This window comes from Eptatretus burgeri, chromosome 5 (genome assembly GCF_056783735.1).
Source record: "Eptatretus burgeri isolate ZD-2024b chromosome 5, Ebu_testis_v1, whole genome shotgun sequence".
In the NCBI taxonomy this organism is placed as follows: Eukaryota; Metazoa; Chordata; class Myxini; order Myxiniformes; family Myxinidae; genus Eptatretus; species Eptatretus burgeri.
Window position 1 is genome coordinate 6,025,512 of NC_140965.1, and position 22,689 is coordinate 6,048,200.

General features: G+C 41.8%; 1 protein-coding gene across 3 annotated transcripts in view; it reads right to left on the reverse strand.

The window, feature by feature from the left end:
- Positions 1–22,689, reverse strand: part of ANO4 (anoctamin 4) — a 213,927-nt gene that overhangs the window by 163,026 nt on the left and 28,212 nt on the right. For 2 of the 3 annotated variants that reach the window (XM_085880561.1, XM_085880560.1), the window contains exon 2: positions 18,866–19,090. In XM_085880561.1, coding sequence (XP_085736687.1) covers positions 18,866–19,090 — 225 coding nt within the window. Of the gene's footprint in view, positions 1–2,509; positions 4,968–18,865; positions 19,091–22,689 lie in introns of those variants that run through there. The other variant, XM_085880563.1, reaches the window with a different exon arrangement.

Consider the following 22,689-nt stretch of genomic DNA (forward strand, 5'->3'; position numbering starts at 1 on the left):
GGCTTGAGTGAAATGCCAGACTCGACGGCGGTGAGGTGGTTCTCTGATGACAGCCAGAGAGATGTCCACTTTAACAAGGACGTGGTCAGAAGAACCAATTGGAGCGAAGGAAGAGCAGCAGATATTGTCAGGGAAATTTGTCAAAATCAGATCCAGAAGAGATGGAGTACCATTGGTTGAGATCCGGGTCGGGAAGTTGACCGATTGAGTCAGTCCCAATGAGTCACAGAAAGCTTTTGCTGACGTCCCATGGCAGGTGAGAGAGGTACCCACAGATTATACCATCTCCGGAGATGGTATAAGAGCGGAGTCTTATACCATCTCCGCTCTGGCCTCGCTCCCCCCTTGCTCTGTCTGAGATATGTTCCCCCTCATATTTCCACAGGGTGTTCAAGGTCTGCCAGCAAACCCCTTCTGGTAAAACTACCAACATCAAGAATTACTGCTCACCTTCACTCTTTCATTCCCCTTTTTCTCCGCCTTTGGAACAAACTCCCACACACTTCAATCTCACTCTTCCCTCCAGGTCTTCAAAACAGCAGTTCACCACCATCTCTTATGTTCCCCCATCCAAAACCACGATCTTTTCTACCCCCGTTAATCCACCCCAAGCCCACCTCCTTAAAATTCCCTGCTTTCCTTCCTGAAAGTCCCTGTATTATCCCTCTTGTATACCCCGTGTTCCCCGCCCCATCCATCTCCCTTCCACAGATCTCCTCATGTCTCTGTTCCTCACTGTTTTGTGCTTCCCTCTCCCATCCCTCTTGTCTCCTGCTCCACTTCTTATACATTCTGTGTGTTAGCTCTTATACGAGCCTTGACATTGTATTAAGTAAAGAAAAAAAAATGTTGATTCACGAGTATAACGAGAAGGGCACTCGGAACAGCATATGCCTCCGCCAGGCTGAACAGCTCGTTTTGTATCCTAGTCACAGGCCGGATCTGGATCCAGACCAAAACCAAAATTTAATCAGCTTGATCTTGAAACCTTCCCAACTCATCCACCAAGTTTTGTCATAATCCGTCCCCAACTTTTTGAAATATCATGCCATATATAATTTTGGTCTCATCTCTCAATGGTGAAAAATCATTTTCAAAGATTAAAAATTATCGGATACAGATCCAGTTACGAATCTTCACTAAAATCAAATCAACTCATCCTTGTCACACACCGAACCTGCCCACCAAATTTCTTCTGAATCCGTCCATAGCTTTTTGAGGTATCCTGCTCACGGACAGAGAGAAAGGTGTGAAAACATAACCTTCATCCACATTTGGTCGTGGAGTAATAAACCCAGGTTTCTACGTTTCATAAAACTGGCTTTACACTTGTTCTTTTGAGCTCTGCCAGGCTGAACAGATTGTGGCCTTTAAAGCATCATCCACTTAAAATCGATATAAATGAGGAAGCATAACGAATTGATTGCCAAGTCCACGCGACCAGTTCACAATGAGTTCAGGTCCACTTAACATCACAGGAGAGGTTGAGGAGGGGGTTGGCAGGATAGCCTATAGGAATACACACTCACCTCTGAACTGTCTCACCTGGGTTTAAATCTTGGCCCAGGTATACACCGTCATCCTGGTATTTCACAGGCAGCGCAATGACAACGTGTGTCCTGTCCCATGGATAGACATGAAATTGAATGTTCTGTTCGCAAACATTAACTGGAGGACGTTAAAGATCCCACGGTGTCCTTCACAAAGAGTCCTCGAGTAATCGCCAGCTCCCTGAAAAAATTCCAAATTCCTGCCTGGACTCCGGGTAGCCACTGGTCAGGTCTTCCTGGAGGTTCCTTGACACTATGGTACATTTCTTGCTATCAAGTGTGGTTCTGGGCAGCAACGTCTGCACTATAAACAAATTGACCAGGGAGTTTGCAAGTTTCATGTGAGAGCAGCCTGATTTGGATATTAGCGGGGTGTGCTTACACCTTGTGTAAGGAAGCACAGTACACAATGTGTAAGCATGCGAACAGTGTTTCCCCATTGTCTGGGGTCGCTCACCTGCATTTGATTTTTCATTTATTTATTTTCAATTTTTTTCTCATTTATTTATATTTTTATTTACAGATGCTTTCCGACGGCTCTGTGATTTTTCCTGGTGTACCGGCTCCGATGTCCATCGGCACACATAAATTTCAGCTTTCTTCATCACCCGGAAGGTACCAATCTTTCATATCAGTGAGTGAGTGAGTGAGTGAGTGAGTGAGTCAGTGGTTAGAAAGAGCTTTATATATTTGGATATGAAGGGTAACCAAGACACACACACACACACACACACACACACACACACACACACACACACACACACACACACACACACACACACACACACACACACACACACACACACACACACACACACACACACACACACACACACATACACACAAGGTCACGACTATGAGCTAAGATCAAGTATAATGCAACAAATGTCATTTTGAGTCCATCAGAACAGTAGCATAGGGCAAGACTTAATCCAAAACGACTCCACGTTGAAGCTTACCTTGTCTGCACTTCTACATGAGATGCATCCTGGAGGAAGCACACTGGTCGTTGTCTACTGTGACCTCTTGTGCTTCCACACTGCTCTGTTTGTGCAGGGCCTTCCTACTTTGTACACTCATTCCTTCTTGCCCCTCCCTTCAGTCCCACCTGTTTCAGCACATACCATCCCATCTGGCTGTGCAGTACAATTAGCATGTAGATGCTGTTGCCATGGAAACTATGGATTACACAAACAAATGTGTGCACCACCAGTTGTATTACTGCAGAGTGCCCTTTAAAAACAGCGATTAATGTGAAAAATCAAATATGGCATGATGACATGAAATTGATTTGTTGTTTCATCCTCACCTGTTAACCTGGCTGCGACATTATTGTTATCCTTTTCGTTTCCACGTAGTCTTTACTTTCATTGTGTCATTGACAATTATATTGCCTTTTCCTCATCCTGTTAGTCAATCTCACAATTCCCCCCTCTCTCCACCCAACAACCCCCGTCCACCTTCTCAATGTCACCCTCCTGGGGGCAATGCCACCACTGGAAATGACACCATCCAATTCACCGCACATGAGAACTATCCAGATGACCAAAGTGTTTCCAACCACATTGCTTCAGAAAAGTCAACAACTCTCATGCACGCCATTTTCCAATGGGCCCAAATATACCGGCAGTTTTGACTCTGTTGGAGAATTCTCAAACTCACTCTCAACCATGTGGTTTAATATGTCAATGTAGCAGAATTATGAGGTAAGTACTTTAGTAAATAACATGAATAAAGTAGTTGTGGGCTCTAGTTAGAGGAGCGTTAAGATGGTCATCTACAAAACGTGGTGGGAGTAGTCTTTTTATTATTACTAACATATAAGACTGGTCGCTTTGTTGACGGGAATACCAATCTTTGCTTCGATGGCTAATTTATGGAGCAAGACCAAAAAAGGATTCCTGGGAGATCTTGCCCTCCATGCGTGGATAACCAGCATCACAAGTTGGCATTTGCGGTTTCGTCACGTGTGCATACACAAACACCCATACACAAACCGTCCTTCCTTTTCATTTTATTTTTTGCATCACAAACCTTCCTGGAAGATCCCTGAATCCACCGTCGTTGGATTCATTGAAATCCGTTAAGTCGTTCTCAAGTTATAACACGACAGACAGACAGATGCGGCTCATTATATAATATAGACTCGACCTGCCTCCCGACGCTTCACTGATGGGATTAATCACACGAAAGCATGTTGTACTTCACAAACTCATTGCAAGTTTATCCACGACTCTCATTGAGGATGTAAAATGAAGTGAAACGCATAAAACGGATTTTTTTTGGAAATAATACATTAATGCTGTTGTCATGGTGACTGTGATTGTTGCTATTGTTTGTACTTTCATATGTTTTTTTTTTTCTTCTCTTGCTTCGAGAAATATTTCTTTACTCGTGGGGTATTTTACATTGTCAGCAATAACGAATTGTGCTTCCCCATTGTCTCGGTTCGCTCACCTGCAATTGTTTTTTTTTTCCATTTATTTATATTTAAATTGACGGATGATTTCCAACGGTTCTGTGATTTTTCCCGGTGCATCGGCTTCGATGTCCATCGGCCCGCAAAATTTCAGCTTTCTACGTCACCCGGAAGGTACCGATCTTTAATACCAGAAATGAACTTTAAATATTTGACATACATCTGTGAAATTTTGTGTTCTCCTTCCGTGTCCTTCTGGAGGGTTCCTGCCGTCATACAATACTAAATGTTGCTGTTCGAACCGCTCGCTACATAAAGCTCCAATGTCTGCTTCTTCGTCTTCAATCTCAGGAAGGGGATTTTCAAAACGGGCACCTTTGAGACTAAACGGACACAAATTTTTGTTCCAAGTAAATGGATTATTAGCTTTCAACCAAGTAACATTAGTTTTCCAACATCATCATTTTTTATTAATCCGCGACAGCAGGAATGCTGCAGAATGAAGCGCGACAAACTGATGCACGGACGGACGGACTGGACGCTTCTTCTTTAGCAATAAATATAATCAACTCAATCTAATGAAGTAAATAAATGTAGAAAAATGTAATCAAGTAAATCATGGCAACGGTTTAAAATGAAGTGAAATTGACGAGCTTTCATGCCCATTCATTAACGTCTGCTTAAGTTCATGGCTCTCCTGTCGGCAGGAGGATTACATATCTTCCCGACACAATTATCCCATCAAATTACTCCTTCCGCACAAAAATGGACAAAAATGTTCAGGAAAAGACAAAATACAAACACCGCAACAAACATGGAAAGCAATATTCCATTTCGAGATTTGGGTCTTCATGATCGGGCAGGTTGCTTGCTCACTGATGTCTGGGGGGTCCAGGGAAAGCCAGAGGGAAAGCCAGACAAGGTAACAAATGGGTATATTAGTTGTTGCTAATGGAAAAATTCCATTAATTAGCATATTACTTTACAGCAGTTGGAGTAATTGGATACTCATGACGACTATGGAGCTGAACGAAAGACTAATGGCTCCATGTTTGTGACTCGTTCCACAATGGGGAAAACAGCCAAGCTGTCCCAAATGTCCTTTACGCTTTAATATCGAGCACAACAAAACGTCTACATTCCATGGGCTGTGGAGCCAAGGTGTTCTAGTTACTGTTATTATTACTGGTTGTCAAGATAGCTTAGATGTATGCACAACTAACTGCTGACCTGCCTATCATGTGTTTGAATGTCGGCCTAGTTTTCATCTGCCACCCTGGTGGTTCGCGTGCAGGGTGAGGCATCAATCAATGTGTACCGTCCCACAGATGGACTGAAACTCGGTGTCCCGTCTGCTTGTATCTGTTAATGGACATTACATATCCCAAGGTGTCCTTTGCGGAGAGGAGGCGAGCTATCTCTGGCCCCCTAGCTAAATTCAAAATTCCTGCTCTGACCTATAGGGGGAACTGCATCAGCGGCACAGCCACAACTTTGGCGAAAGATAGCAGACTGCAGACATGTGCAACAAATGAAAAACAGGAGGAGGATTCACTTTACGTGGAAAAAAGGAATCCATCCGATTGAAGTTCCTGCTTCACTGGGATCACATGTTACGTGACAATTGTTGTCTGTGAAGTGTCTCTTATTCTCACGAGTTTGCGCAAGACTGCATCATATCATCAAGCAGGTGTCTGATTGGTTGAATTGAGTGTGGCTAAAAATCCTGGTGTTGGCTTAGCGGCTCGGGTGGCTGGCTTGGGATCTTAGGGTCCTGAGTTCGAGGCCATGTCGACCGTTGAATTAACACCAGGTGGGGTTTACTGAGCCTTTCATCCTGAGGTCGGTGAAATGAGCACCGGTGTCCTGATAATGGTGGCAACTGCATCAGTAGCAGAGCCTCAACCACAGACTGTGCAGGAAGAAGAAGTGTGGCTAAAGAAAATCTGGTATATTTAGCTATTGTGGCTAAACCTTTATCTGGAGAGTACCGTACAGCCATTTAATTAATATAGTGATCTCTGTGCTGGGTCGAAAGCCGATCCAAGGTCAGCGTACCATCCTTTGAGCCGTCTAACCTGCATTAGATTCCCAGCCTGACTGTCACCTGTTATCCTGGTACTTTTCAGGCAGGGAAATGCACCAATGTCTCGGCCTCCTTCGCAAAGAACGTTAAGCCGGCCGTCCTATCGGCCAGCATTCACTAGTGGACGTTAAATATTTCACGGTGACTTAATGAAAGAGCAGGCCATTTATTATGTGTCGTTATCATGGCCAAGTTCCAGGTTTAACCGACGGTTGCTTTTTCAGCACCGTGTAATGGAGTCTGCAACTTAGTGCGGAAATGTTCACGACTCTGTCATGGGAGTCCCAAATGTGTATTGGAACAATAACAACAAATATTATTATTATTATTATTATTATTGTTATTATCATCCAACCTTGAAATGAGATTAATAAACCCTGAAATTTGCATAACGATTGGTTCAGCTGCTCGAGATCAATATCTGGTTGAAATGAAATGGTCATAAAATGGAAGTGTGCAGTTAAATCACGTGACTACAAAGGAAGTACAGTCGAGCTCAATTAATATAAGCGGCAGTAAAACCTCGATGGCTAGAAATTTCATCAGGATTGGTGGAGTCATTCCAAAGTCATAATGTATTAAGTGAAAAGTTTACATAAACAGGGAAGAATAATGATGTCCATGGCTTCAGTAGGCCCTCATAAACTAAATGTCCATCACTCACCGAGATCATTTTTGAAAAGCAGTGTCGGGTGATAGTCATGGGATCTCGTGTGTAACCAGACAAATCATTGTTTACGTAGTTATTTGATCGTGACATTGAGCGGACACGATGAACTCAGCAAGGACAGCACAAGCACTGACGAACAAACACTTTCGCTGGACGTTTAATAGCCACAGGCAGATCCAAGGATAAGATGTTCCGGTGACACGAACAGCGGACTGTGCCGGATCACGGAAAACAGCTTTAAAAGCAAATCCAGTCTCGGCTGGACTGGTCCGAATCGCTTCTAGATCTATGGGATCTGATCCTTGGGAACCAAGTCTCGGACCCACACCATGGCCAATTAAATCATGACAATCTATGATGAATGGTTGAGGTGGTGTGTGTGTGTGTGTGTGTGTGTGTGTGTGTGTGTGTGTGTGTGTGTGTGTGTGTGTGTGTGTGTGTGTGTGTGTGTGTGTGTGTGTGTGTGTGTGTGAAAAGCATATTTTTTGTCTATTAATTAATTATGTACATCTATTGGTTAATTACGCACCATTGGAATTTACCTTTTGAACCATTTAGATTGTTGAGACCCCTTCAACCTTTGAAGACCTTTAAGAACCCCAAGACCCTGAAGACCCCTAAAATACCCTTAAGACCCCAAGGACCCAAAAGACCCATAAGACCATGAGGACTAAAAAGACCCTGAAGACCCAAAATAACCAGTGGACCCAAAATACCCAAAATAACCAGAGGATCCGGAGGAGCCAAAAAACCCAGAAGACCCAAAAGTCCCTTACTACCAAAAAGACCCAGAGGACCCAAAGACACAAAATAACCAGAGGATCCGGAGGAACCAAAAAGCCCTAAAGACCCAAACATCCCCTACTATCCAAAAAAACAGAGGACCCAAAATACCCAGATGACCCAAAAGTCCACGAGGACCCAAAAGACCCAGACCACCAAAAAGACCCAGATAACCCAAAAGACCCAAGGACCCAAAAGACTCAGATGACACAAAAGACCTCAAAGATCCAAAAAACCCAAAAGACCCCGAGGACCTAAAATACCTCAAAAATCCAAAAGACCCACAAGATCCCTAAGACCTTGTAGATCCTTTAAGACTCGACTGTAAATGGATGAGGTGTGTGTGTGTGTGTGTGTGTGTGTGTGTGTGTGTGTGTGTGTGTGTGTGTGTGTGTGTGTGTGTGTGTGTGTATGTGTGTGTGGGGAGGGGTGGCATGTTTTTTTGTGGAGTTCAACTTGAGCGTTCTGATGTGGAATGTGATACACCAAAATGATCGTCATGATCTCATGAGTTGATTAGGCTAATTAACTACAAAAAATAATCCATCAGAATTCCCATGTTTTAAACATACGTCTTGTTAAGGTATACATAGCAGCTTCATACGTCCTTCTACCACGGCATGGTATTCTAATTACAAAAGAAATAACAAAAACAATGATAACAATGTAACAAAGCATATATTAATTAACCCTGATAATATTTACAACAATAATAAGAATAGTAGTATTATATGGCAATATTAATGAATGTATAATCCCCGCGATGGCCCCAAGCACATCTAGGCTTCGTGAAAGGCAAGCTAATGCTCAGCAGGCGGGTATGCAGCAAGGCTGGGAAGACCAATGAAAATTTGGTCCATCGGACCAACGGGCCCATTCGTGTTATTAAATTAACTAGTGCATCCCCGTACGTGCGTGGCCGTACGTGCGTGGCTGTACATGCGCATAAGAAATTGAGAAATTATTAGAATACTGTAAGTCATCACTATCCAGAAGTCCGTACATTGTAACCCGTAATGGGGAACGTGGCTGAGGATCTCTTCCCCAACGGCCACGCCTATGCAGCAACGTGTCCTGTCATTGGTGACTAAATGGCACCCTTCCCCCATCGGCCACGCCTACGCAGCAACGTGTCCTGTCATTGGTAACTAAATGGCGCCCTTCCCCCATCGGCCACGCCTACGCAGCAACGTGTCCTGTCATTGGTAACTAAATGGTGCCCTTCCCCCATCGGCCACGCCTACGCAGCAACGTGTCCTGTCATTGGTTTGGTAAATAAATGGCCATAACTTGGGAACCACTTGTCCGATTAATATCAAACCTTGAAAAGGCACATCCTCAGGTCCCCAGCAATATACCTGGCAAGTTTCAATTAGATCGGACCAGTGGTTGTCGAGAAACAGCGGTCACAGACACAGACACACATGTCGCATGTCAAGCGAGCAGCTCGTTCTTCATCCGTCTCAACTGCACAACGCCTTGTCACGCGCGTAGCATCGCATGTCAAGCGAGCAGCTCGTGCTTCGTTAGATTCCATTGCGCGTGCACAACGCGCAGCTTTGTTCGTTCGCTCTTGTAAACGATGACTGGATTGGGGCATTGCTTCAATTAGATCAGACCAGTGGTTGTCGATAATTAATTGATAATTGTGACGTCAATTGTGACGTCATAGCACCGTGTCCTGTCATTGGTTTGGTAAATAAATGGCCATAACTTGGGAACCACTTCTTCGATTGATATCAAACCTTGAAAAGGCACATCCACAGGGCCCCGGCAATATACCTAGCAAGTTTCAATTAGATCGGACCAGTGGTTGTCGAGAAACAGCGGTCACAGACAGACACACAGAGATTGCTGGAATTATAGATAGATGAGGTTTATATGTGAAGTAAAACGTAGGCTGAACAGATATAATTTGTTGATACAATGGAAAAAGCCCTTTCACTCACAATTTATTTGTATATCAATAATTTGGCAGCTAGAAGTTTGTTATTAATTGCCTCAGTGTTATCATTAATAGGGCATGAAAGTGGTTTTAATTGCATCGAAAATGCCTGTCATAGCCAAATCCAGGCTCGGATTCTTATAGTACGTGGGTGGGAGGTCAAATATTGAGAGGTAATGGTGGGTATCTAGGTGAAAGAGAGAGTGAGAGGTTGATAAAAAGGTACTGAGAGTAGAAATGGGAGGGAAGATGGAGAAAAGAGAAAAAGAAGGGAAACAAACAGTATGGGGAATAAGAGGGGGGGAGGAAAAGATGAAATGAGGAAAGGCAAGTTGGGGGGGGGGGGAAGTGGGATATACTGCTTCTGCATGTCAAACCAAATTAGTTTCTCTCGTTCTGGCATCATCCTCTTCATGTTGAAATGAAATTAGGGTTTGGATGAAGTCTTGCACCAAGGTCAAATATAAAGTGTATTCCAGTGAAGTTGCAGCAAAGACAACATTTATCTGTGATGTCTGCTCTAATATCCAAACAATCTGCTGCCACTTGAACCTTGTCATGTGTTTGAGGTCAAGTACCATTATAAATGGAACCGTTCGCTGCAGTAAGCTCCCATCAGCTAAAAAACGGTTGGGTTGTAAGTATCTGGGGGTTTTCTGTGTCAAGAGACCCCCTTATGGAGGGACTATTTTCCCCCAATTGGGCTTATAGCCCTGCCAAGTCCTCCCATATTCTGTGCATGCCTAGATTATATAAAATGCGGTGCGCATGGAAGGGAGTGGGAGAGTGGGGGTACGACAGGTGCATTGCCCACCATCGCACGCACTGAAGCATTACCCTGCCTGCGAAACACCGAGATGCAAGGGGTTACAGAATCCAAGCTGAGACATCCCATCCCCCACTCTCCCACAAAGATTTGTTGTAACACCGTTACCCCCCCCCCGCCTACCTCCCCCCAATCCCTAACCATGTAATATATGGATGTAATTCACTGTAAACTCATGGAAGAGATTCAGGGTAATAAAAATTCCACGATGGTCATAGTCCACAACGACTTGTGGGATTGAGGGGTGGAGGGGGCGGCATCTCAAGGAGATGAGGATGGCCAAACAGAAGCCCCTGGAGTACCAGCGATGCGCTGCTCCGGCGCATGCTCCCATACCTGACCTGACCTTGGGGATAGGGAGGGGGTGCAGTGGATGAAGAGACTAATGCTTGGAACCAGCAATTGATGAGAGAAATGAAATCTGAGATCATGCATTCTGAATGCTTGAAAATGAAGGGGGTGCTTGGACAAGGAGGATATTTGAGGCACAGAAAACAGCTTAAAGGATGACCATGATGTTGCGATGTTAGGGAATACAGGATTGTGAGGGGGACAACTTGCTTCGAGGGCTTCCGAGGGCAACGATACATGATTTTCACCAAGTGAGGAAACAAGGGATCTTTTAAACAAAACTATAACGGTACTTGGCAGAGCGCATCCTCCGCCAGGCTGAACAGTTTACATTATGTACCCACTGAGAGACCGGATCTGAATCAGGACCTGAACCAAAATTAAATAGACGTTCTTGTCACCGAACCAACTCGTCCACCAAGTTTTTGAAATATCATGCATTTTGTCCCATTGTCTCAATGGTGAAGAATCACTTAAAAAAAATGTAAAAGGTAATCCAGTTGCTGATCGGAATGCCAATGCCGATGCCTCAGTTCGTTGAGTTGATGACATTGTAATGTCCACTTCTTAGTTATGTGACAATACATAAGATCATCTCACTTGCACTATTACTATTTCATTTTGTCGAATTTTCATTTTGTTTATACTAAGTTATCACGTATTGCGACTGCTCCAGCTGCTACCATGCTGTCCACACAATTGAATCAATTCGTCCTTGTTACACACACAACATGTCCATCAAGTTTCGTCCGAATCCGTCCACAACTTCTTGAGATATCATGCTCTATATTGGTTTAGCCCGATCTCTCAATAGTGAAGAATCACTTAAAAAATTATCAGATCCAGATCCGGATCCGGATTTTCACCAAAATTGAATCGATTCTTGCAGCATATCCAACATGTCCACCAAGTTTTGTCCGAACCCGTCCACAACTTTTTGAGATATCGTGCTATATATCGTTTTGTCCCTATCTCTCAATGGTGAAGAATCACTTAAAAAATTCTCGCAGTCGGATCCGGATCCAGATCTTCACCAAAATCTAATCAGTTCGTCCGTGTCACACACCGAACCTGCTCAGCAAATTTCATTCGGATCCATCGAAAACATTTTGAGATATCCTGTACACAAACAAACAAACAAGCAGTCATAGACTGGTACTTACGAAATCGTCAACTTGACTGACCTCTGACCTTGTCAAATAAAATCTCTCGAGAAGGTAGCGACGCAAACCATAAGTTTCTACGATGATTCTGTACCAAACCATCAAAAATCGAATGTTTTGGATGTTTGACCTCACTGTGACCTTGACCTTTGACCGATTGTGACCAAAATCTAATCAGCACTAGCCACCACCCTCCTGAATCACGTGGTGTAATCTGACATTGGTGACTTCTTCCGTTCTCGAGTTGTCTGTACCAAACCATCAAAAATCGAATATTTGACCTCACTGTGATCTTGACCTTTGACCGATTTTGACCAAAATCTAATCAGCACTAGCGATCACCCTCCTGAATCACGTGGTGTAATCTGACATTGGTGGCTTCTTCCGTTCTCGAGTTATCGTGCCGACAAACAAACAAACAAACAAACAAGCAGTCATAGACTGGTACTTACGAAATCGTCAACTTGACCTCTGACCTTGTCTAATAAAAGCATGAATCAGTCAGAAGCCCAAGGGGAGCTTGAATTCTGAATTCATTGTGGTCTACGATTTTACACTGTGGTTTGCAGATAATGAGTCCCAGACAAAAACTAGATTTCTTATAAAAAATTCCATTTTTTTGTTTTTATTTTTAAAAAAGTGATTCAGTACCAGCAGGATATGCCAGATAATAGGTGTATTACTTTTCAGAAGAATCTGATAAAAGACTTATTTATTATATATATTTATATATATATCAGTTATTCATTGCTGTTCCAGAATTTCGACAACCGAGTTTTAAGCGTCCTAAGCGATCGCAAAAAACGAAGACAAAATTAAAATCGAAGTTAAAACAAACTCGTAACATAGAGCGAAGCAAAAATACTCCATTGCTCCATATGAATTTACGGAATTATGTTTGACCTCACTGCGACCTTGACCTTTGACCGATTTTGACCAAAATCTAATCAGCACTAGCCATCACCCTCCTGAATCACGTGGTGTAATTTGACATTGGTAGCTTCTTCCGTTCTCGAGTTATCGTGCCTACAAACAAACAAACAAACAAACAAACAAACAAACAAACGGAAGTCATCAATATACTTACGAAATCTTTAGATTTCGTAAGTAACAAACAGAAACGGAAGTCATCAATATACTTACGAAATCTTTAGATTTCGTAAGTAACAAACAAGCAGTCATAGACTGATACCTACGAAATCGTCAACTTGACCTCTGACCTTGTCTAATAAAAGCTGTCTCCAGAGAAGGTAGCGACGCAAACCAGAAGTTTCTCCGATGATTCTGTACCAAACCATCAAATATCGAATGTTTGACCTCACTGTGACCTTGACCTTTGACCGATTTTGACCAAAATCTAATCAGCGCTAGCCATCACCCTCCTGAATCACGTGGTGTAATTTGACATTGGTAGCTTCTTCCGTTCTCGAGTTATAACTTTTTTTGGGATGTTTGACCTCACTGTGACCTTGACCTTTGACCGATTTTGACCAAAATCTAATCAGCGCTAGCCATCACCCTCCTGAATCACGTGGTGTAATCTGACATTGGTAGCTTCTTACGTTCTCGAGTTATCGTGCCTACAAACAAACACACAAACACACAAACACACACACAAACTGAGGACAGAAGTCATCAATATACTTACGAAATCTAGGTAACAAGCCGGTAGGCGGCGATGGGTCGCCGAGCATGGAAACTATAAGATATAGAGCAAAATGGATGTCATATAGTGGATAGGGAATCACTTTAAGATGATGCATATCACATCTCATCCAGTTCCATTTACTGATAACTACTCGGTATCCATTTGAATGAAAAGTACCGAAAATGCGGTTTGAAATCGGAAATCCCCATAGTTCGAGGGGGTGCTGTGGGTGAACAAAGATCTTAATCAAAAATCCGGCTCGATAGTTTGTGCACAATGTATTCCAGCTGATTAGTGTGAATTTTCATGACAATCCGACCATAACCCTCGGAGGAGTAGCATTTGGCACGAAGGCACCTCCAGCTTTCGCATATTATCGATTTTTGCAGTAATTGACCTTTGACCCCCTGACCTAAGCGAAATCGGTCAATATGTCCTGAGGCAAAGTTCTAGTACTCATTGAGTACCATGAACCTGCAAAGTTTCATTCGTATTGATGCACTCACCTGGTCACTAGGGGGCCTTCAATTTTCGCCAATTTTCGCGCATACCCTAATTGTAGGGGGTGCTGCGGATAAAGTATTCCATATATCACAAAAACCGGAATATATTTGATAGAGCATCACCTGGAGATCATTCGTGCCAAATTTCATAACCCTACGTGGGATAATGGCTTTCGGAATAGATTTCGCGTGAACAGTACCGATTTTGAAGGTTTTTCGGTTGTTGTTATGGAACCAAAGCGTCCCTAGCAACCATCACAATTTCCAACACACTAGGTCATAAGTTGTACCTACCACCCGAGTTTGGTCAAAATCGGCCCACGTTTACTACCAATTATGCTGATGACAAACGAACAAACATCCAAACAAACTGACAGAATTACTGACAATAAGGGTCACCTATTTCGGCGACCCAACAAATGAACAAATAGACAGAAATATCTGAAAACATGACCTCCTTCACCTTCGGTGGTGGAGGTAACAAACAAAGTTGAATGTGTCAGTGTGTATGGGGAAGTCAGGACAGGATATGAGAACCAGGAGAGGTTCCAGACCATTTTCCATCACCGTCCGGAGGGCGGTCACATTTCCCAGTACAGTCTTATGACATGATTTATTTATTTATTACTATAAATGGACAAACTTCGGAGCAATTACCGACTGAAACCATGTTGTAAAATAGTACCAAATAAACACCGAAAAGGCAACAGAGAGCGCCTGAAACCAGAGGCCTTTCGGGGCCATAAGGCAGGCCCCGAACCACACCCGTTATGGCATGGCTTGTGCTAAACCACTTTCCGTCCTGTACAGCCACAGCTCAGAGATTGGATAGTCTTAAATATATCCACACCAGAGGCATGGCATGTTCTTAGGTGCAATGCCCTTTGTTGACATTGCACCAGAATAGCAGTTTTTAGTTAAATATGACTCACTTAGGAACAAACGGGATAGTAGAGAGTTCAATGATGAGCCTGCTATAAACTAAACGATCATTTTCTTCCTAGGTAGTGAACTTCAGAACACCAATGGCTGTGATGTATGAATCACAGAAGCATGGAATGACCATTGACTACAGTGAACAAACGTATGGTACACAGTGGCCAAACAAACTGATATTCCACTTCTTCCTCTTCTCCTATTCCCAATCTTCCTCGCCCAGCCTCTTCGCTCCCATCTCCCCAATCTTCCCATCTTTATTCCACCCTTCTGTACATTGACATGGAATACCAAAGTTTGGCGAACTTGGTTCGAGTGAAAACGATCGTGATTGGAGGATACGTGATCACATGACCGCAAGGCGCCATCTTGTTAGCCATCTTTGCCAAGTGAAGCGCCAAATTGCATGCACCGATGCGTGCTCTCAGCCATATTGACGTCGTGTCATCGTTAGAATTTTTCATTCTGAAGTCAGGTTTGGGGTGTAAAATATGCCTTGCTGTTCAGCATGGGGCTGTTATAATCGATCAGAGGAACGAAGATGCATCTTTATCCTCATGATCCAGAAAGGAGGAAAATATGGGAAGTAAAAGCTTGTGCGGAATGGAGATCAAACAACAACTCGTCGGTGTGTGTCGTGAGTTGAGAATAATTATGTTGCTGTTAAAACGATCAGAAGAACCAAAACAAATAAGATCAGAACAAATCAGAAGTAAAGAAGTGAAATGCTAATTGATCCGCCACAAGAGAAAGGGATTCCCTTTTATAGATTCCCTTTCTCTCATGGTGGATCAATGACTATCATTTAAAGTATTAACTTCCAAAATGTTTAAACAGATTTTACCGCCCATATGGTTTGTTGATTTGGTGCTGAAATTATCGATTACATTCCAAGTAGGATTGGGAGTTGTATCCCTTTACACTGGTCCATCCCCAAGTGTCCTTGTTGTGACTGTTCCAGCCCTTTTCACTGGTCCATCCCAAAGCATTCTTGTTGTGACTATTCCAGATCCATCATGAAAATCTAAGTAATTCCTTATCAAAAAAATTTCAAAACATTAGAGGATATAAAATGTCTGAAGGGTTTTGAGGGGTTAAAGGGTCGATGGTGTCAAGGGTCTTGAAGGTCTAATGGGGTCTTAAGGGGTTAAAGGTGTCTTAAGGCTCTTCAGGGATTAAAGGGGCTATGGTGTCTTAAGGGTTTAAAGTGTTTTGAGGGTCTAATGGGGTCTAGAGGATCTGAAGTGTCTTCAGAGTTGAAAGGTTAAAGTGTCTTCAGGGTCTTGAGGATCTAATGGGGTCTTGGGTATCTAAAGGAGCCTAATGGTGTCTTAAGGGTCTAAAGTTAAAGGTCTGTGAAGGTCTAAATAGTTTGTGAAGGTCTAAATAGGTCTAAATCCTCTTTTTCTCTGATGAAGGGAAAGGCCTGAAACATCAGCTTCACCTTTATTCATGGCAAATAAATTACCACTGAAAGTGGACCGAACCCCAAACGCAATTTTTTTTTCCTAAAAACCATTGAGAATTATTAATCATGGTATAATTTGAAGGGGGGTGGGAACAATGGGTTGGCTTGTTGGTAATCCCAACTGGGTACTTTGCGCATGATGCTGTGATCCCAGGCTCATCATCCTAAAATACGCAATTTTGTGTCTGTCTGTCTTTTTGAACACAATACGTTCGGTCATTACTTGTCCAATCTCAACCAAACTTAACAGGAGGACGAAGAGTCACACGATGGAGGTTGTAGTGACTTAATTTGTCCCCCTCGCCAAGGGGATATTCCTCCTTGGGAAAAATCCATGTTAAGGTGTATATCCGTGTTAAGATAGCTAATTGTGGTGTTTTTCCATGAGCGCTTCTCATAAAAAAGTAAAAAGACCGTGAATTACTTTACAACACATGTCCCCTTCCGATGTGATATTCCGTGGTCCAAAAAGGGCATAACTTTGAAAAATGATGAAATGCCCTGAAACTCAAACTTGCTCTGTAACTTATCATAATAAAGCCATGTTCAAAGTTTCAGTTGAATGTTGTCATATCAAAACTTCAGCTCGCTGCGCCAGTGTGGTTGGCACACACTGGCCAGAAAGATCATAAATGGCCTTTCGCACACATAACACGTATGCCTCTGCGATGCGTAGTGCACACCTAACCCTGCCAACAAACAAGAAGTTTTGCATATGCATAACTAATCTGCCTACCCTCTCTATAAATTACATACGCTGCCTCAGCGTCACATGTGACAAACGATTTATTCTGAATGATCCCAGTTAGATGGCAATCGAACCTTCTCGAAACACACGGACCATACTACATTTACCACAGCCTAGCTATGGATCCCTCCCCTTTACACGTAACAATATGTTAAAGGGTATGGGGAAAAAATTCTGAAAAACCACAGGTGGGGGCAAACAGATGGATAGATGGATAGATGGACAGACAGATGGACGGACAGCAAACCTTTTGTCCTCTCCGGTGAAACCAGTTGGGAACTAATAACAACAAGTCTGGAGACGGCAATGGTTCACGAGCGGTATTTGACGATGTAGATTGTTTCAGAAATCAAGGATGAGACAATGTGATAATTTTTGACCAAGTTATAAAAATGATCAACATGATGTGGTATGAGTGACAGGTTATTAACTGCAAAATGTCAAAAACCCGGTTTTGTTCAACAACTTGCAAAATTTGACCTTTGCATAACCTTTAACGGTCACAAAACAATGTTGTGGACATTAAAATAAGGAAACAGGATACGTGCTATAGCTTATTGGAGTTAGTTCGTCGAAGAAGGTCAAAAACCCGGTTTGATTCCCACAACTTTGAAAATTTTACCTTTGTGAACTTTAAACGTCAAAGATTATGACCTTTGGTGCAAAACTTCCTCTGGAACATTCCAGGAACAATATAACGTCATATAGGCTATATGGCATTTCGCACTCCTCGGATTATCCATACTTGATGAAATCAGCGTAAAAACAAACTTGAAGGGAGCGCCACGGGCAAGGTGTTTGAGATAGAGCAAGATGGTTTCAAGACTTTAGGTGGGGAATGACCTCAAGATTATGCATAAAAAAATATTGTCATCCTTGCTCTCAAAGTTTGGACGGTCGTATGAGTTTTATGTCAAAATTCGCAATTTTATAAGTTCGTGACCTTGTAACCCTGGCCTTGGGATGAAAATGAAAAATCGAGCTCCGTGGGGCTATGCAGGTGCCATTGGGCTAACCAAATACTGAAACCCCTGCCAGATTCGACAAACCCCTAGGAGAAGATGTAAATTGAAATCGGCTACCCCCTAAAAACACGTTTTTTCAGCGTGGCTCCGCCCATAATGGGCGCATCATGCCCATTCTCAGGAAAACACAACTAGATCATGATATAAACCTCCCACCAAAATTTTATGAGGATCGGATCAAAACCCACGAAGCTATGCTCGGGACAGACAGACAGACAGACACCAATAACTAATATAGTGGTCACTTACTGACTCGTGAACCAATAATGACAACAGCATAATATTAACGTTATTACAAAACAATATTAATATTAATAATATCCCACGTCCCCAAGGGGTTTTCCTCGGACAAACGCCGTATTAACGTGTATAAATAGCTTATCGTGGCATTTTGTGGGGCACCCCTACCGGAAGTAAAAGATATTATAAACCACAAACACATATGTTTACCTATTTAAACAGTCACTACTGGCTGGTTAACAGGAAACTGAAAGGGAGGAAACTCGATGTTCATGAGACAACATCCATACAGGATAAAAATATGACCCTTCCTGTCACTCCCGTAGGAAGTGGGCGTACTAGTGTCCTAAATGTGGAATCGATTCATCCAATGTCCTTGCAATTCTTGCACAAGTACAGTCAGTTTGATATTGGCCCTGCTCTCCATCTTGTATACTGTGTGCACAAGCACTTCTCCACGAGTCTTAGATCACTGTTAAAGAACAAAGTTAACTCCTTGCTCACCATCAGTGTCGTGGCTGCAACAGTCTTCACCACTGGAGAAAGACAGCATTTGTTGGCGATCAGGGTTGATGACGAAGGGTCGGAGTTCAATGGGAGGGAGGGAATGGTCGCTGGGCAGTGGGAGATATGGCTTGACGTGGTAAGGTGGCCAGGCTGGAAGACTTCCATAGGATCGAGTGCTGTGTGACCAGTCAGAGCCCAACTCAGAGCCCAGGTCATCACTTCCTGCATTCGCAGAAGTAAAAATAACAATAATTATAAAGAGCGAGAATTGTTTTGCAATACATGTCCCCTACCGATGTGATATTTATAAGTCCAAAAAGAGCATGACTCTGTGAAAAACTGATGAAATGCCCTGAAACTCGAACTTGTTCTGTAACTAATCATAACTAGATGGTATTCAAATAACACGTAACCCACACAGTCTTGAAAAGGACTTGGTGCAAGCCAACTCTTCTGTTTTTGTCTCTGGACATTGGGCTTTGTTTAATTCACCACATAAGTTTTAAGGGGGTGGGTGTCATCCAAGTAATATATGCAATATCAAATGGCCATGTAACAACTGGTGAAGTTTCAATTCCCTCCGTTGAACGGTTTTCGATGAACACTCAATATGTGCTATAACAAATGGTCATGTAATATGTGGTAAAGTTTCAATTTCCTCCGTTAAACGGTTTTCAATAGACACTCTATGCGTGATGTGAAATGGTCATATAACATTTGGTAAAGTTTAAATTTCCTCCATTGAACGGTTTTCGATAGATACTCAATATGTGCTATATCAAATGGTCATATAACATGTGGTAAAGTTTAAATTTTCTCCGTTAAACGATTTTCAATAGACACTCAATATTCGTGATGTGAAATGGTCATGTGATATGTAGTAAAGTTTAAATTTTCTCCGTTAAACGGTTTTCAATCGACGACATGTTCTATGAAACTCAATATGTGCAACAACAAATTGTCATGTAACATGTGGTAAAGCTTAAACTTCCTCCGTTGAATGGTTTTCGAGAGATACTCAATATGTGCTATATCAAATGGTCATATAACATGTGGTAAAGTTTAAATTTTCTCCGCTAAATGATTTTCAATAGACACTCAATATTCGTGATGTGAAATGGTCATGTGACATGTAGTAAAGTTTAAATTTTCTCCGTTAAACGGTTTTCAATCGACGACATGTTCTATGAAACTCAATATGTGCAACAACAAATTGTCATGTAACATGTGGTAAAGCTTAAACTTCCTCCGTTGAATGGTTTTCGAGAGATACTCAATATGTGCTATATCAAATGGTCATATAACATGTGGAAAAGTTTCAGTTACCTTCGTTGAAGTTTTCGATGTGCACTCAATATGTGCTATATCAAGTGGTTATGTAACATGTGGTAAAGTTTAAATTTCCTCCATTGAACGGTTTTCGATAGACACTCAATATGCGTGATGTGAAATGGTCATGTGACATGTGGTAAAGGTTAAATTTCCTCTGTTGAACGGTTTTCGATAGACACTCAATATGTGCTATATCAAATGGTCATATAACATGTGGTAAAGTTTAAACTTCCTCCGTTGAACGGTTTTCGATAGACACTCAATATGCGCGATGTGAAATGGTCATGTGACATGTGGTAGAGTTTAAATTTCCTCCGTTGAACGGTTTTCGATAGACACTCAATATGTGCGATATCAAATGGTCATATAACATGTGGTAAAGTTTAAATTTTTTCCGTTAAACGGTTTTCAATAGACGACATGTTCTATGAAACTCAATATGTGCAATATCAAATGGTCATGTGACATGTGGTAAAGTTTAAATTTCCTCCATTGAATGGTTTTCGATAGATACTCAATATGTGCGATATCAAATGGTCATATAACATGTGGTAAAGTTTAAATTTCCTCTGTTGAACGGTTTTCGATAGACACTCAATATGTGCGATATCAAATGGTCATATAACATGTGGTAAAGTTTAAATTTTCTCCGTTAAACGGTTTTCAATAGATGACATGTTCTATGAAACTCAATATGTGCGATATCAAATGGTCATGCGACATGTGGTAAAGTTTAAATTTCCTCCATTGAATGGTTTTCAATAGATACTCAATATGTGCGATATCAAATGGCCATATAACATGTGGTAAAGTTTAAATTTCCTCCGTTGAATGGTTTTCGATGGACACTCAATATCCGCGATGTGCAATGGTCATGTGACATGTGGTAAAGTTTGAACTTCCTCTGTTGAACGGTTTTCGATAGACACTCAATATGCGTGATGTGAAATGGTCATGTAACATGTGGTAAAGTTTAAATTTCCTCCGTTGAACGGTTTTTGATAGACACTCAATATGCGTGATGTGAAATGGTCATGTAACATGTGGTAAAGTTTAAATTTCCTCCCTTGAACGGTTTTTGATGGACACTCAATATGCGTGATGTGAAATAGTCATGTGACGTGTGGTAAAGTTTGAACTTCCTCCGTTGAACGGTTTTTGATAGACACTCAATATGCGCGATGTGAAATGGTCATGTAACATGTGGTAAAGTTTAAATTTCCTCCGTTGAACGGTTTGCTATAGACACTCAATATCCGCGATGTGCAATGGTCATGTGACATGTGGTAAAGTTTGAACTTCCTCTGTTGAACGGTTTTCGATAGACACTCAATATGCGTGATGTGAAATGGTCATGTAACATGTGGTAAAGTTTAAATTTCCTCCGTTGAACGGTTTTTGATAGACACTCAATATGCGTGATGTGAAATGGTCATGTAACATGTGGTAAAGTTTAAATTTCCTCCCTTGAACGGTTTTTGATGGACACTCAATATGCGTGATGTGAAATAGTCATGTGACGTGTGGTAAAGTTTGAACTTCCTCCGTTGAACGGTTTTTGATAGACACTCAATATGCGCGATGTGAAATGGTCATGTAACATGTGGTAAAGTTTAAATTTCCTCCGTTGAACAGTTTGCTATAGACACTCAATATGCGCGATGTGAAATGGTCATGTGACATGTGGTAAAGTTTGAACTTCCTCTGTTGAACGGTTTTCGATAGACACTCAATATGCGTGATGTGAAATGGTCATGTAACATGTGGTAAAGTTTAAATTTCCTCCGTTGAACGGTTTTTGATAGACACTCAATATGCGTGATGTGAAATAGTCATGTGACGTGTGGTAAAGTTTGAACTTCCTCCGTTGAACGGTTTTTGATAGACACTCAATATGCGCGATGTGAAATGGTCATGTGGCATGTGGTAAAGTTTAAATTTCCTCCGTTGAACGGTTTTCGATTGACACTCAACATGCGTGATGTGAAATGGTCATGTGACATGTGGTAAAGTTTAAATTTCCTCTGTTGAACGGTTTTCGATAGACACTCAATATGTGCGATATCAAATGGTCATATAACATGTGGTAAAGTTTAAATTTTCTCCGTTGAATGGTTTTCGAGAGATACTCAATATGTGCTATATCAAATGGTCATATAACATGTGGTAAAGTTTAAATTTTCTCCGCTAAATGATTTTCAATAGACACTCAATATTCGTGATGTGAAATGGTCATGTGACATGTAGTAAAGTTTAAATTTTCTCCGTTAAACGGTTTTCAATCGACGACATGTTCTATGAAACTCAATATGTGCAACAACAAATTGTCATGTAACATGTGGTAAAGCTTAAACTTCCTCCGTTGAATGGTTTTCGAGAGATACTCAATATGTGCTATATCAAATGGTCATATAACATATGGAAAAGTTTCAGTTACCTTCGTTGAAGTTTTCGATGTGCACTCAATATGTGCTATATCAAGTGGTTAT